The 16,338-nt window shown below is 46.0% G+C and overlaps 1 protein-coding gene across 4 annotated transcripts in view; it reads right to left on the bottom strand.

The window, feature by feature from the left end:
* nbas (NBAS subunit of NRZ tethering complex) overlaps positions 1–16,338 on the bottom strand; it is a 120,087-nt gene that overhangs the window by 43,334 nt on the left and 60,415 nt on the right. For all 4 annotated transcript variants that reach the window (XM_035528768.2, XM_035528767.2, XM_035528769.2 and 1 more), the window contains 5 exons: positions 15,872–15,948; positions 14,900–15,037; positions 7,181–7,413; positions 6,794–6,904; positions 3,009–3,262 (listed from right to left, as the gene is read on the bottom strand). In XM_035528768.2, the coding sequence (XP_035384661.2) occupies positions 3,009–3,262; positions 6,794–6,904; positions 7,181–7,413; positions 14,900–15,037; positions 15,872–15,948 (813 nt within the window). The remainder of the gene's footprint in view (positions 1–3,008; positions 3,263–6,793; positions 6,905–7,180; positions 7,414–14,899; positions 15,038–15,871; positions 15,949–16,338) is intronic.

The raw sequence follows: 16,338 nt of genomic DNA, 5'->3' as shown, positions 1-16,338 counted from the left end.
ACAAGATATAGCCATATCGAATTTATTTCTTTGGATCTTCTTAAGCATATCTAGTTAAGACCCATGTTACTTTCACGGTTCAGCTCTCACACCATGTCGTTGCTTCAGGTGAGCACTTAAGTCAGATGTTCTGCTGCATACTTTATAGTGGCACATGCAATTGGCACAAATCTTCCATCTTTCTTCAAAAATCAGAAGCCAAACATTTCATTTGTGGAGGGTGTGTGTAGCACCTCCTCCTGCACAGTAATCCACAACCCGGCCAGACTTGCCTCTAACTCATGTGAAGACTGGCCACTGACAGCAGTGAAGAAGAGCACTCTAGACATGGAATTAATCTCAGTGTTAAATCAGCGGTCACGTTTCTAAAATAATAAATGCACAGAGTCTTACTAATAATTATATCGGATAATAAATCAAATTTTACCGATGCAAAGATGTTAGAAACGCTGCATGCCAAGTTCATCCCAAATTGCCGAACACTTTTTAAATCAGTGCAGCCATGCTGAACTTATGCTGGTGCATCAGTGTGAATCAGTGAATTTTACCAGCCCTAGCCAGAACATAAAAAAAGGATTTGTGCTTTTTAAAAAGGGCCAGCTACATACATACATATACACACACACACACACACACACGAGAGAGAGAGAGAGAGAGAGAGGGGGGGGGGGGGGGGGGGGAATTGAGTGACAGTGTGAGTGAAAGAGACAATGGTATAAGGGTGCATACAGAACTCTAGTAAGGGATGGTGCATCTAGGACTATGCAAAAGTGCGTGTTGTGTGTGTGTGTGCACGCCTGTGTGTTTGAGAGTGTCTGCTTTAAGTGACACACACACACACACACACATCATTCTGTCATATCAGAAACAGTGCTGTGCTTTAAGACGCCTTTGCCAGTTTAACTGTTACTATAAGCCCATGGAGCTAGACCAAAGATAGACGAGCCTGAAAAACATGCCTCCACAACATGCTTCTCAGTTTCTCAGGCAGAACTCATGGGTCATAGGTGATGCCTCCCAGGAAGACACTGAGACCCTCCAATCCAAAGTGTATAGAACTGCTGCATCGACTGGATAGCAATATGCAGAGTATAAATTAATGCCAGTCCCAAACTTCCATAAAAAGAGAGGTTAGCGTAAAACAATGAGATGTGGCAGTGTGAATTCCAATCTGCATAACCTCATTAATATTCATCCAGGTGTCAACTGATTTGCTCTCCGCAGCCTGCCCTGCCCCCCAGGACCTAGCCTTTTATCTGCTTGAAATTCTCACCAAAGTGAAACTCCTCGTACGAGTCGGAAAGGGAAAAGTCGCCCGGCAAAGCGGAAAAAACCCCAAAAAAAACCATTTCTCTCAGATGCAGCTAGTGCCGCCTGTGCAAGCTCGCCGTGCAAGACAGAAAGCTAATTTGTTTTCGCTGCGTCAGGGAAGCACGCTATTAAAACTCTCCGCGCCACCCTGCCATGACTCCGGGTGATGTGCGTTAAATGAGGTTTCGACGCCGAACCCCATTTATGCTGGACGGGAATGCAGTCTGGATCAACGGTTAAATGGCGAGCATTAGCTAATGCTCTCCGTCAGAACAGTTTATCAGACATATTTCAAAGCCTTTGAATTTTAAGGATTTTCATTCAAGCAAGGCTTGATTGAATTACTGTACCCACACATGATAATACAGATTGTTTTTTGTTTTTTTTAAACCATATACTGCACACCCACACAGAGGGAGAGAGAGCGCATGAGAGAGAGTGAGTGAGAAAAATACTTCCCCCCAACAACCATAACGTTCCTGGTGATAAATGAAGCCGGTGGGAGCCAATTAACCAAGATCATTTGCATAACACTAACTGTCCTCTAATAGTTTCCATCCATCTCAGGCAACGAGAGCATTTTGGGGGCAAATGTTCCTTCAAGAACTCTCCTACCTGCCCAGGCACATGTTGCCCAATGTCCCTCAACCACAATGTCTCATCCTGTGTAGTCTGGTCACCAGTTTACTGAAGGGAACGGGTTTTACAGGGGGGTGGGGTTGGTTGTCTCACGAGGTTAATAATCACTTGGGGAGAAAGCCCATCCACCTGAGTGCAGCAAGTGAAACTAATCCCCCCCCCCGCTCCCCCCGCTGGTGGGGTCATTTCCTGTGTGCTTTAGCCACAACCGCTCAGCTTGTGATTAAAACATGGCCGCACAGTCCTGCCACATGCATAGAGGAGAAGAATAGGGATAATTAGCCAATTCAGACCCCATCTGCACGTCCTCTTCGTACACTGGCCGCCTCGGTTTCCGCTTACTCTTCCTTTTGTTTAATGCACTGAGAACGAACGACAACCACATGTGGGTGGCGACAAGCCATGGTTCTTTAATTGTTGCTCGTAATTTGCATCTTCCTCACACCAAAACATCGCTGATGAACAGAAGAGGCTGATTAGGTGATGTGCATGTGGTTAAGAACGACTCGTTTGGGCTGTTCGACAGGAGTTGATCTTTTGTGTCTTACATTCTGGACGAACATCAGTGCATCATTCTGTCCATAGCTAGAGAGTGGAGGGAATAGAGAGCCATCAAGTAATCAAGAAGCAACAGATGATGGACTCAGGATCAGCATGAGTTTAAGAAAAGCATTCCCCCTGGCCCCAGGCAGAAGAAAGCGATGATGCACAGAGACTCATCCATACCAGCAACAGGGAATAGAGCACGGAGCAATAAAATAATCCTGTAAATTATCTTGTAAGATTTACAAGCATTCTGTTTTTCACCAGGCTGCGAATAAAAATGGTATTAACAGTCTGACTGTTGGTGAATACTCTAAAAGCATTTTGTGATCCTGGAATGATGCCCCGTGGAAAACACTGGTAGGTTATTTTTATGCCATCTGCACCTGAAAAGCATCTGACAGAAAAATGACACCCTAAAACCAGTTTAAATGACTCTAAATGCTGAATAACTTGTGGGTTTAGCCTCAGGCCATTCCTTCCAGCTCCACCCACATCTGAGTGCTGCTACTCACCGCTCGCCACGGCCTTGAGCTTCTTGAGCAGTTTGACGTGCGTGCTGGGTGCCATGGCTGTGGTTGTCGGAGGCCCTCCACCTGAGCAGCCGTCCAGCAGTGTGTAGTAGTAGAGCAGACGTGGCAGGTCGTTGCCAGCGATGCTCGGGTACACATACTTGCCCATGTGGGCAAAGAAAGGCCCGGGCTCCACCTTCAGCACATGGAACAGACCGAGGGCCTCACTCCGACTCTCCAGCTCCTTGGTGGAGAGGCTAGGAAGGTTGGAGAGAGAGAGAGAGGAAACGATGATGACAGTTGGGCAGGGGCGTGGAGAGAGTCAAAGATAGGGAAACAAATGTTGCTTGACAATGAAGCCATACAGGAGCTTGTAGAACTTGGAACATAAATCAAAATCATCTTATTGGTCTGAAAAAATCATCACATATTTCCCCCAATTCAACCAGCCCTGATTGATCCAAAGAGCTGATGGTAGATCGGCTGTTCCCTACACCAGGCTGAGGCTGCACATGCTCATACGTGGAGTTCCACGGGGCATGAGACATCAAGGACCAGGGCTGTGCCCCTCTGCATCCCATGTGGGTTTTCTTCCCCACCACATCTCCCCTATAAACCCTGCCCTCTTCCTTCCACACCACATCTCCACCTTAAACTCTGCCCAGTTTCACTTGGACCTGTGCAGTACTTGGCTTCCAGTTGTCAGTTGGCTGGTCTCACTGCTGATTCCGTGGACATTGTGTTTGCTTGCGTGGTGTCTTCATGAGTTGTAGCCCTAACCAGCTCCGCACCCCTGTCCCTTAATTCAACGTTTTTCAGTGAAGATCAGCAGCCTGGTGGCACTGCCCCAACAGCCTGGCCCAAGTCTGATGCATGGAACTGTTTTACAAGTCAAGTTATCAATAAATTACAACATGCGCCTTTAAAGGCAGCCAAACACGTCTCTGTGGCAAATGCTCTGGATTGTGTGTTAGGGTGTGTGTGTGTGTGCGCGCGCGTCTGTCTGTGGGTAAGAGACACAGAGGCGGATATCTCTGCAGAATGCAGAACTAAAAGTGCGAGACCAGAAACCCTTCAGATCGACCTCCTCTGCAGTGTAATCTAATGAAAGCGGGTGGGTGTACGTCACATATGTTAATGGAGTTAAACAAGGCAATGCAAGGTGGCTATGATATTAAGGCAGGCTATTTGGGATGGCTTTAACTGAAGCTAAAAGCCCTTCCATTGTCTGGAGAGCCCAGCCTCTGTGGGCTTCTGTTCATGTTTAATGGATGGCACTGCGCTAGCTGCAGGCTCCCTGCCTCACTGCCCTTGGGGGAGGGGAGGGGAGTTGGGGGGTGATGAGCATGTGCTATCACAGAGGAAAGGTGAGCATCCCATCACCGAGCAGCAGGGAGAATCACAGGATATACGGAAAGAACAAAGCGACAGAAAGGAAAAAGCTATAGAACATGGAAGTTACAGACAATGCAACATTTTATACACAGACATTTGGTTTTTAAAAATGAAGTATAGTTTTTCCATTTCAAATGTTTTTGCATTTTAATTTTCACTGAAATTTGGTTCAGTCTGAATAACAATTGCCAATTTACATTTGTGACCTTGTCCTTATAAGTGAACACACACACACACACCCCTGAGATGGACAGGCACTTGACACCAAAGCTGTGGTAGCAACAAGTCACCCTTAAGCTATAGGACTGGATCACAAAAGTGGCAGAACAATCACACACACACACACACACACACACACACACACACTTAAAAGGGCCTAATTCTATCAACATTTAAATAGGGCCAAGCTCGACATGCTCACAGGAAGTGTGCTGGCGGTAATTCCCATTCCTCCAATTCCGAGTCGTCCTTGTGCCCCACTGTAACGGTGAGCAGTAAGGAGGCGGACGCAAGAACGACGAAGAGCGAGATTTATTAGGGGCAAATCCAAAAGTCATGGTCGTTATGGTAGTCCAGGGTCATAGAGCCAACACGTAGAGTGCGGGGATACATGTTCAACACATGAAGGAGAACAGGGGAAGCAGGCAACCGATGCTAGGAAGAACTAACAGGCTAACAGACACGAAGGCCAGGAGAAACACAAAGGCACGGAGTAAACGATAAACGAGCATGACTTGCATACATTCAATGAACAGCAGAGACACAGTGAACCAGCGTAAATGTATGAACTAATTAACTCAAAAACCAGACAGGTGAATAACAGGCGTAGAAAAACAGATGAGGGGGCGAAGAAAACGAAACCAAGGAACAGAATGACTAGAAAGTAGAGGAAAACAGATATGGCAGGGAAGCAGGGAGGCCAGGGGGTGGCCATTCATGACGCCCACATACAAATTTCAAATAGTTCCCCCCTCTCCTCCTTAGATCATCATCAATGAACACCACAATCGCTTGTAATCATGATGTGTCAAACACCGGCGGTGTGAATTTACAGATTTCTTGACAAAAGAGCAAAACTGAGAATATTTGACAGTTTCCTTGATGCTGAACCTTGTCATGAGCAGGCAAGTTATGGCATGGTTGCGTGAAATGCTTTCGTGCAAAAGCTTGTATGTAAATTAGGACCGGGGGATGCGATATCTGCAGAGGAATGAGAAACTGGGTTGTTTTTGTGTTTAGAATATAAGGGGCAGGGGGCAGTTAATAAAAGCCCCAGAAAGCCACATCAAAGGTTGATCAAGTTTAATAGCAGGATATTTACCATGCAGATCACATGATGCCACACGCACACATGGGCAAGTATGTGTACCTGTGTGTGCGCATGCACGCGTTTTTTTTCCCCAAGCTGCCATAAAATTGATCACGTCACAAGCTCTCTAGATTGGAGACCTGGACTTTCCAATAGACTGGGAGTATAACGGAGTTAAAAGAGCGATTAACCATACATCCACGGTCCATATTGATTGGGACAGGTACACACGCACACAGCTCACCCTTTCACCTCCTACAAGTAATAAAATAGCTCTGGTTCAATGAAACCATTACTTATCAAAGCTGTAAATCTTACTTTTCAATTGAGTTTCAAAAGTCAGAGTCATTGGTCTGCAGTGGGCTGGCAGACACCTGTTGTATAGAGTCCAGCATGCTAGGAACTGAAGTCGCTGTATTCCTCTCTTACATCTCGTATTCCTTTCTTTCAGAGGGATTTTGGGCATTGGTGTCAGAGCAGACTGATTTGAAGAATCGGAAAATGAATGTGTGAATGAATGTTTATAATCAGTGTTCGACTTACTTCAGCAATTCGGTTAGGTCAGGTTAGCTGGCAAGTCAGAGAATGACAGAATGGCAGATTTCTAGAGAGGTCTGTTACATCGCTGATTCCTAGATGCATCATTGCGTCATTTACATCAGCACTGCTTCCTAAAGAGCTTTGTTACATCGAGCGCTGATTCCTAGAGTGCTATGTGACATCAGTGCCAATTCCCAGAGAGCTCCGTTACATCATTGCTGATTCCCAGAGAGCTCTGTTACATCAGCGCTGATACCTATAAAGCTCTGTTACATCTAGCACTTATTCTTAGAGAGAGGCTAGAGCAGGACTTAGAGCAGATCACTATGGCCAGCAACAGAGAGACTGCAGAGCACCAAACCCCTATTACTTCCCCTCTCTCTCTCAGTGGAATTGATTAGCTGTGGAATTGATTAGTGTGTTCATCATGACAGGGTTTGACATTCACCTTCAGGACTCTGTGTGTGTGTGTGTGTGTGTGTGTGTGTGTGTGTGGGTGAGAGGAAGAGAGAGAAAGAGAGAGAGAAAAAAATGCATTTTTTACCCGCTGTCAGTGAAGAGGAACTCAAGGTGTGTCATATGCACCTCCCACAGAGGAATATTGTAGCGCTGGGCTAGGGAGCGAGAAATCCCATATACACTCTCATCTAATGTCCTAAAGACACACAGACATACACACAGTTAGAATTCATATAAACAGGCTTGCAGATGAAAGATTTAAAAAACCTCAGACCCCCCCTCATCCCCCATCATCCAGATGTTTATATAAACAAACTTACTGGGCAAAAAACCAAATATATAAATAATGCGCACATACACAAATGCACACCAGCAAACCTTTTTTTCCCCCTTTGTTAATACATGGGGCCATAGATGCCACACACACACACACACACACACACACACACACACACACACACACGGAACGCACTCTGCCAAGCCGAGGATGGTCTCTTTCTTATACTGGTGGTCGCTGCTGAAGCGCTGGACGTCCACGCCCCGTCCAAGGCCACGCAGCACCTGCGCCTGCGTGAAGTCAGTCAGTCTCTCGCTCCACAGTCGTAGCTGACCAATCATATCCTCCAGCTCCTTGTCGGCCCATTTGTGACCCTCATGGTCAGCCACGTGCTTGGTCACTAGACGAATCAGCTCCCTTGGATCAGCCTAAGGTCACGGGGAGGTGGAGAAGAAGTCAATCCGCTTAGGAGTTTTCTGTGCTGGCTAGACACATCATAAGCAGCACATGTTAAGAGTTTTCAATGATGTCAGCAAAAGTAATAGCTTCCAGCAATCTACCAATGCTTTAATATAGAACTATTATTCCCAGAAAGTGTTTATTCACCACATGGTGTTTGTGCATGTGTGCATTCACTGGGATGAGCTCTGGTTCAGTGTTGGTGAGGAAAGACCCCACCGCAATATGCACAACAATTACCAGCCATTTGTATGCAGGGAAACAGCATTCCATCTGCCACTCACTTCCAACACTGCACCTGCCCCCTATCTGCCCCCCACAGACACAGAACACTCCCCCCACTCAGAAGTACCACTCCCCTGAGGTAGCGCTCCCCTCACTTAAACGCAATACAGCTCCCACACAGACATGGCAAATTGTGATGGCTAGACAATTGGGTCATGCCCAAAACAGCAGGTCTTCTGGAGCGTTCTCGGTATGTAGTGGTCAACAAAAGTGGTCCATGGGAGGACATCCGGTGAACCAGAAACTGGGTCATGGGCACCCAGGATTATTACTGCGTGTGGGGAGTGAAGACTAGCCGTTCTGGTCTGATCCCACAGAACAGCAGCTGTAGTTGTTCATATTGCTGAAAAAGTTGCGGGCTATGAAAAATGCTGGCTATGATAGAAAGGTGTCAGAACACACAGTGTATCCCAGCCTGGAGTGTATGGGGCTGTGTAGCTGCAGACTGGTCAGAGCACCCATGCTGACCCCTGTACACCACTGAAAGTACATCAGAACCAGACCATGAAGAAACAGAAGTGGCCCTGGTCTAACGAATCACATCTTTGACATCACGTGGACGGCTGGGTACATGTGCGTCGCCTATCTGAGGACGAGATGGCACCAGGATGCATTGTGGGTAGAAGGTGAGACAGCAGAGGGAGTGTGATGCTCTGGGTAAAAGTTCTACTGAGAATCCTTTGGTCCTGGCTTTCATATGGGTGTTAGTTTAAGTCGTAGCACCTACCAAATCATTGTTGCAGAGCAAGTTCACCACTTCATGACAACAGTATTCCCTAATGTCAGTGTGCATTTCAGCAGGGTAACATGCCCTACCACCCCTAAAAAAACTGTTCAGGAATAGTTTGAAGAACATGATAGAGTTCAAGGTTTTAACTTGGCCTTCAAGTTCCCCGGATCTCAATCCAATCGAGCATCTGTGGGATGTGCTGGATAATCACGTCTATGAAGGCTGACCTCAATTTACAGGATTTAAAGGACCTGCTGCTGATGTCTTGATGCCAGATAACACAGGACATCTTCAGGGGTCTTCTGGAGTCCATGCCACAACAGATCAGAGCTGTCTTGGCAGCAAGAGGGGGACCTACACAATATTAGGCAGGTGGATAAATTGTTGCCCCTAGGGTGAATGTGAGCATTTGGTATGTACAGGCTGGGAAAATGGCAATTAAATTAACAGTGTCAGAAATAGAAAGGAGACGATGAAGGAGAGGAAGATGATGCAGGAGGAGGAGTTGTGGAAACCAGAGTTTGGGGTAAAAAGTCAGGTAATGCTTAGCTTGATGGCAGATGGAGCCGCGACGGAACACTGTCCCTCGGACGCCTTCTTTCAGGAGAAAAATCTGCATCTAAAAAGTCTCTTTCTCTCAGTCTCGCAGACACATATGCACACTCCCACCCAACTATATACAGTCTTGCTTTCTCTCTGGCCCCCTCTCACAGTTAAACCCCCCCCCCCCCCCACACACACACACTTTCTCTTTCATACACACATGCTCTATGGCTGCCACACTGTACAGTCGTGGCCAAAAAGACGGACACAAATTTGCATTACTGCCTCTTTTTTTAGATCCTTTTCTCAGATGTTTATATAGTATAGTGAAGTATTATAAGCATTTCATGTTTTTTTTTTTTTTTTACTTTTTGACAAAATACATCCAGTTTAAGCAAAGACTTAGACTTACAAAAAAAGCCCCCAAAAAACCAAACAAACAAAAAAAGACTGAAGCAATAAACCAGTGAAAACCAAAATTTGTCACTCTCAAAACTTTTGGCCATGACTAAGTGACAAAGCTAGATCAAAAGCTTGTTCAGGTGCATCTCGGAACCCCCCCCCCCCCCCGCTCTGCATGTTCTAATGGCTTAGAGATGGCCAGAGGTTTGCTCGGTTTAATATGTATGTATTCAGACTCCCAGTCTGGAAATTTGCTGTAGATGGGGAAACACAGTCTGGCTCAGCATGGGTATTAGCAATAATGATGGCAAAGGGCCTTTCTGCACATTAATGAAGAGGGTGTGCTGCATATTTACCCACCCACACACACACACACAATATGTAAACCATTTCAAAATACTTGGAAACTGGGGTGATGCGGGGGGGGGGGGGGGGGGGGGGGGGAAAGGAAAAAAAAAAGAAAAAAAAGATGGAATGCCTGTGACATTTCTCCAAAAAGTCTGCCGGCAAACTTAACCACCACCCACTGGAGCACAGCGAAAGGCGGGATATGCCAAGGTCTCCCCACATGCTTGAACCCAGAGCTTGCCAAGGTCTGGGCCAACCTCCCCAGCTTGTGACCCAGAGATGACCCCGTGAGCCAGATGTGCTGGCTGTGAGCTGAACCTAACCTCTGACACCTGGGCACGCTGGAGAACACTGCAGCTCTGGTCCCCAGGATGGAACTGGCCTTTGAACTCTGCCAGCCTTCCCTACCATCTCTCTCTTCTCAAAGATCAAAGCACAATCCACAGAAGAAAATAAAAGTAACCAGTTGTAGTTCATCTCCCCACACAGCTACCTTAGAAAGTGGGCTGAGGTCATGTGATTTAGCATTGGCCTGCAAGCATCAACTTGGCCATGACGGCAAAAACCTAAAACTGTGACCAATTCCCTCCTTCAAAAGGGCCATTGTGTTGTGTTGCTGTTGTTACATTAAGGACACAAGCTCAGTGAGGCCAGACAGCTTGTAGAAACGTGAATTCACTACACCATGGCTCTACAACACAACTATACATCAAGGTTGAAACAAACTCAAGGGGGAAGACAGACACCCCTTGAAACAATGCAGATTGCCCAAATATGGCAAAAAGGGAGGGGCTTCAATATATTACTGAACATAAGCTGCTTTATATCCTATTAAGATAATTAAAACCTAAAAAGCCCAGCCCCTTAGTTTCTGCAAGTTATAAGGTAGTGTGCACTTATTTAGAAGTGTGTTTACTGTCAGCACTTGTCTCAAGTATGTGCATGGAACACCTTCAGGAGATTTTGTGTGTGTGTGTGTGTGTGTGTGTGTGTGTGTACACGCACGCTCCAAGCTATGATGAATGGCTGGCTGCAATTCTCAATCTCTGTACCCAGTGGAGTGTGAGAGTAAGGATCGGCACACACTACGACAATTATGCTAAACAGTGTCTGGATTCTCTCTCGCACCTCCATCTCCATTGGGGGGTGTGGTGGGAGAATTGGATCCAACATGGCCGCACTGATCCAGAGGTGCAGGAAGACGCATCCTCCCTGGCCTTCTGCAGTAAATTGCCTTAAAAAGGCTTTTATTTTGAAAGGTTAGACGGGCAAGCTATTGATGACTAGTGAGTCTGACGGGCCATGGGAGTGATGCAAGAAGACACACTGGCACGCAAACACACAAAAAATAACTAAAACAGTGCTGACATGTATCACATCAGCACAGCACAGCTTCAGCAGGTGAAGCTCTCCCCACCAACCCAGCCCAGAGACCACAACCACGCAACACACTGGGTTATTACCACGTTACTACCACATTACACTCCAAGTGCAGAGATCCGCGTAGCGATATTTACTAAAACAGCTGGAAGAAATTAAGACGTGGGGGAAGAAACAAATGAGCTCTGATCTACTAGCTGATGTCATTCTGTCATCGTGCTGACGTCATTCACTAGGAGCTGACCCACACTAACGATACATGTGCAATTTACTCAAATTACTCACAGGCTGTATGCTTTAAAAAATACAATCATGGGCTTTTTTTTGTTTGTTTGTTTTTTGCCCAGGCCAACTGTAGTAGAGGTAACCAGATTCATTGTTCTTGTGCTTTTCAATATAAGGTAAGGACAAGAACCCCTCCAAACACAGTTTGTGGTGTTAATTTCTCTATAGGAGAAATCAAAGACTCAATGACCTCGAATAAATTGTGGTAAGGTATTAAATGTATAAATGAACAAAAAACAAAAAAACAAACAAACAAAAAAGACAGAAAGAGAAAAATGGGGGAGAAATTGAATGAGAATGTAGCAGGTTTACGGAGAAGAGACACAAGGCGAAGAGGGGAGCAGGACAATGCAGAGAGATGAGGGGTGTGGGGGGGTGGTATGGAGACAGCGGAGGACACAGAGGGAAAGACGGAGAGCTATGTGGCATGTCAGACTGCCCACGAACGACACGATTTCCAGAAATTCCCACCATGCTCGAGAAGTGGGCTGGATGTCAGGGTTGGACGGACACACACACACACACACACACACACACACACACACACACACACACACACACACACAGTGAATCAAAGCAACAAGAGGAGAACTAAATCCTCACTCTGCTTCAGGAAATTTGTATAATTTGGTATATGGGAGTGATGAGGACACAAGAGATTGAGAGAGTGGGTGTGTGCATGTGTGTGGCGATCTGGGCACAAACACTCTTCAAAGGTGGCCAGTGGCTTACTTTACAGCAAAACTCCAGTTAAATGGAATGTTCACTCTTGTGCGCGCGCACACACACACACACACACACACACACACACACACACACACACACACACACACACACCTCTACAACAATGACCTTGTTCTTTAACTGTCCTGATGAGAATTTATTATAGTTTGCAGCATGAACAGCACTGCATGCTAATGATGCAAACGACACTCTCGTGCACTCTCTGCTACTGTCACAGTGCCGCCCCCTGCTCCTACAAAACACCACCCAGGGAGGGGCTGCCGTTTTTGGCGTGCTGGCGGTCAGGTGAGCATCAGGGCGCAACGCAGCGATGAGCGATCCGGCTGCCCAGCTCCTTACCACTGCTCCAATTAAGCCGCCAGTGGCCAGCAACGACGACAATGTAACACGAGCAGGGGAGTGGCGGGGTTACCCCAGGGGGCAACTCCCTCAGGTCATGCTGTAACATCATGCATTAACAAAGTGCCTGCTTCTATCATTAACTCGTCTGTAAACAGACCTGCCCAGGCTAAGCACAGCCTCTATATCTAACTGTACGTACGTACACAGGCACACACACGCCTAAACAGATTTACTGCACAAAACGAACACAGACACCCCCGGATGTTTCCGTCACACAGAGTTGAGCTCTAAACCGGGCAACCCATCAACAGGGCTGAAGTGGCCCTGGGCCACAGTTTGACAGCATCCAACTTTTGATGAATAATTTAGGCAAAGAGCCCTTGGTTTACTGTTAGCTGATGGACACACACACACACACACACACACACACACACACACACACACACACACACAAAGTAGGTAAAGAGGCCAGCAGTTCATCTTCACTGGGACAAGTTAGTGAAATGCAGGGTGGGCTTTTAAGGTGTCTGGTTAATTTGCAAAGCATTCATTTACAACCCCAGGATAATGGCACCTTTGAAAACATCTAGCAACAGAGCCTCTAACCAGAAGTTACTGCAAAAAATCCGAAGACAGTTTTGGGGGGAAAACATCTGCTACAATGGAACAAGTAAGTAAGGACAGAGTGAGGTGTGTATGAGTGAGTGTTAGCGGGTGGCAGGGTTGGGCGATAAGACAGTAATGCGCTATACTACGGTATTTGAAAATGGTGACAAAAAAAAAAAAAAAAATTAGTGACGGTATTTCAGAATGGCAACAACGTCTTCCACTCCCCATCTTGTAAAACCAACAATAGCACGTTCAGAGCACATTCACGGGGCGGTGTGGAGCTTGGCGGTCACTGACTGGTGACTGAGGTGTTCACTGTTTACTGAGGTCATACATTTTAAAGAGAAGGGGGGGGAGCCAACATGGCTAGTGGTGAGTCAAGCAAGCTAATTTCAAATCAAAATGCTACAGCTGTAATTTGGCAGCATTTTGGATTTGTTCCAAATGAAAAGGGAACCAGCAAACCTTGATGAAACGCGTCGAATATGCATTCGCATCTAAAAAGTAAGCAGCCTTTAATCGCTTCGCAAATACCTCAAAAAGCCATATTGTCACTGCTGGCAAAGCCACAGCGGCACCGTCACAACAAACGGTAACAGGCGCTTTCGCCAAATGCCCAAAATATAAAAGGTGCAGTGCGAGATATAAGGCATTGAGGGTGTACATCAGAGGTTACAAAATACCTCGCTAAAGAAATTGTGCCGTTCCACACGGTCGAAAAGCACAATCAACTTCGGCCATGACTCAAACACTTGATTGCCAGTACGAGCTACCTGGAAGGACATACTATTCTAAAATAGCGATTCCATACCCGTACAACAAAGTTCAACAAGATGTATAACACATACTGCAGGCAGCTGCTCACCGACAACAGATGTGCGGCCGTCGGTGAGCATGACGCCATACATGTCCATCCACCTCATCACAGCAGACTGGAAATTACAGCCTAAATGTCTGGAAACAACGTTTTTCAAGGAAAGTCACACTGCTGCCAACATTACTGATGCACTCCGCAAATGGCAACTAGACGAGAATAAGATCACGTCTATAACTACAGATAATGGAGCCAACAATGCAGCCGCTTTCAAGCTTCTGCATTGGCCATGGTTAAACTGCTTCGGTTACAGTCTCAATTTGGCAGTGATGCAACAACTTCAGCAAAGCAAGCAATACTGTTGGCTCCATGTGCAACTTGCTCAAACCCGACAAAGTAAACCAGTTAAGTTTTTCTGGTGAAAAACCTTGAATAATGTAAAATGCGTTTAAGAAAAATGGCAGCTGCATGTTCTTGCCATCATTTGCTTTCTTGTTTCTCACCACATACAAGCCAATTTCAATTTGCTAATAAAACAGCGTTGAAGTGTCGATCTGCTTTGTGTTCACGCCATATGTGCGTATTCGTTGTTAAAGCCTGAAGTTTTTTGCCTTAGTTTCAAGAGATTTAATCTCTCACTGAACTGTCTAGAAACAGGGCTAATTAGTATAGGCTAGGCGTGTTCAAGGCTCTAAGGTTTAACTATATTCCCACATTACAATGTACAAAATAAGGAACATTTGCAATGTTCATGTTTTATTTGAAAGATAAATCGGTTGTTCATTTACGGAATGTGTGCTAATCTCAACCCTCCCGGCAATACCGTATACCACGAGATTATCCGTAGACTGTATGACGATACGAAAAAATGGCAATACAGTGCAACCCAAGTTGGGTGTGTGTGTATGTGCGTACGCAAGCGAGAGAGTCTGCAGCGTGCACGTGTGTTGAAGCCCCACTCCGCCCCCGTTACCCTGTAGAGGGTGCTACACTGGTCCTTGACGCAGGGTGCCAGGCGGGAGTAGATCTGGAGAGAGTAGTAATACGAAGCCATCTGCAGGGCCAGAGCAGAGGGGCACTGCTGCTCCAAACACACGTCAGCGTCCAACACCTGGGAGGGGCAGGGCAAACGAGAAGACGAAAGAGCAAGAGACAGACGGAGAGGGAGTGAAAGATGAACAGAAGAGCAAAGACAAAAAAAACAACAACAAGAGATGAGACCGAGCAGCGATTTAAGGAGAACGGAGGAGACGCATGTTCTACCCAGAGACATGCATCAACAGTCCATGACCAAGTGAATGCATCTAGCATTAAAGTCTCTAACCAGGAGCACTGCTCATTATTTAAGGGTTGAAGGGAGAGCACTCTTGTGCCTACAGCACGTGCTACCACTTCATGGTAATAAACTAGGTTATTTTAACATTTTACTTGTTTTTTTGGGGGGGTTTTTTGTCTTGATTTTAAAACAGCAAGTGCACCGCGGTCACTGGCGGCATGAACTTAAGACGAGCTCAATTTTCAGATGGGGAGGGGGTGTGCTAGCTCTGGCTGGAATGAATTCAGGATGGAAGGCTCAAGGTTGAACTGTCTAATCATTGCTTGAAGCGCTTAAACCACGGTCTGTGGTCTCAGACCCTTGATCAGCATGTTCAGGACTGAAGGAGGGAGCTCAGTCACTTGCAGGTTTGCTTCCATGGTGTTACTGGCACAGGTTGCATTTGGAAGGCATTAAAATATATTTATCAGGCAAAAGAGCAACAATACACTTTTAGACTCCAATATGCTGTGATATAACCAACTGTACAACAATTAAATTAATCAAATTTAGTTGACTGTGTTGATTATTCGTCGCACCCCTACTGCAGACACACCCGCAGACTGATAGACGCACACTCAAGTAAACACACATGTGCACACACCCCGTTTATCTTGTAGGCAGACTGACCTGTGGCAGAGCTAGCAAATAGGCTAGAGCAAGGGTCATGTCTCTGGGGAAGGAATCGCTGGCCAGCTGGAGCAGAACTGAGAGAGAGAGAGAGAGAGAGAGAGAGACAGAGAGAGAGAGAGGAGAGGAGAGATTACAGATAATTTAAATTATTACTAATTTATTACATTGACAAGCAGTTGAGAAAAACAAGGAGAAAGAAAAAAGAAAAAGATTATTAACACAAGAAAAAAAAAAGGAGAAAAAGGATCTTAGAGAAAGGGTCAGCAAGAGCACAAGATGCAGTGTGTGTGTGTGTGTGTGTGTGTGTGTGTGTGTGTGTGTGTGTGTGTGTGTGTGTGTGTGTGTGTGTGTGAGACTCTTCGACACGTCGAGGTATCCATTCAAAAGTGAGGGGGAAAAGAATCCTAAAGGAAGAGAGCTAAAAGAAAAACCTTTTTTACCAAAAAGGTAAAAGCAGACATTAA

The sequence above is a fragment of the Electrophorus electricus genome, chromosome 2 (genome assembly GCF_041902795.1).
Source record: "Electrophorus electricus isolate QZ-2024a chromosome 2, ASM4190279v1, whole genome shotgun sequence".
Lineage (NCBI taxonomy): Eukaryota > Metazoa > Chordata > Actinopteri > Gymnotiformes > Gymnotidae > Electrophorus > Electrophorus electricus.
The sequence above is the reverse complement of the archived record's forward strand: the minus strand, read 5'-3'. Positions and strand labels throughout refer to the sequence as shown.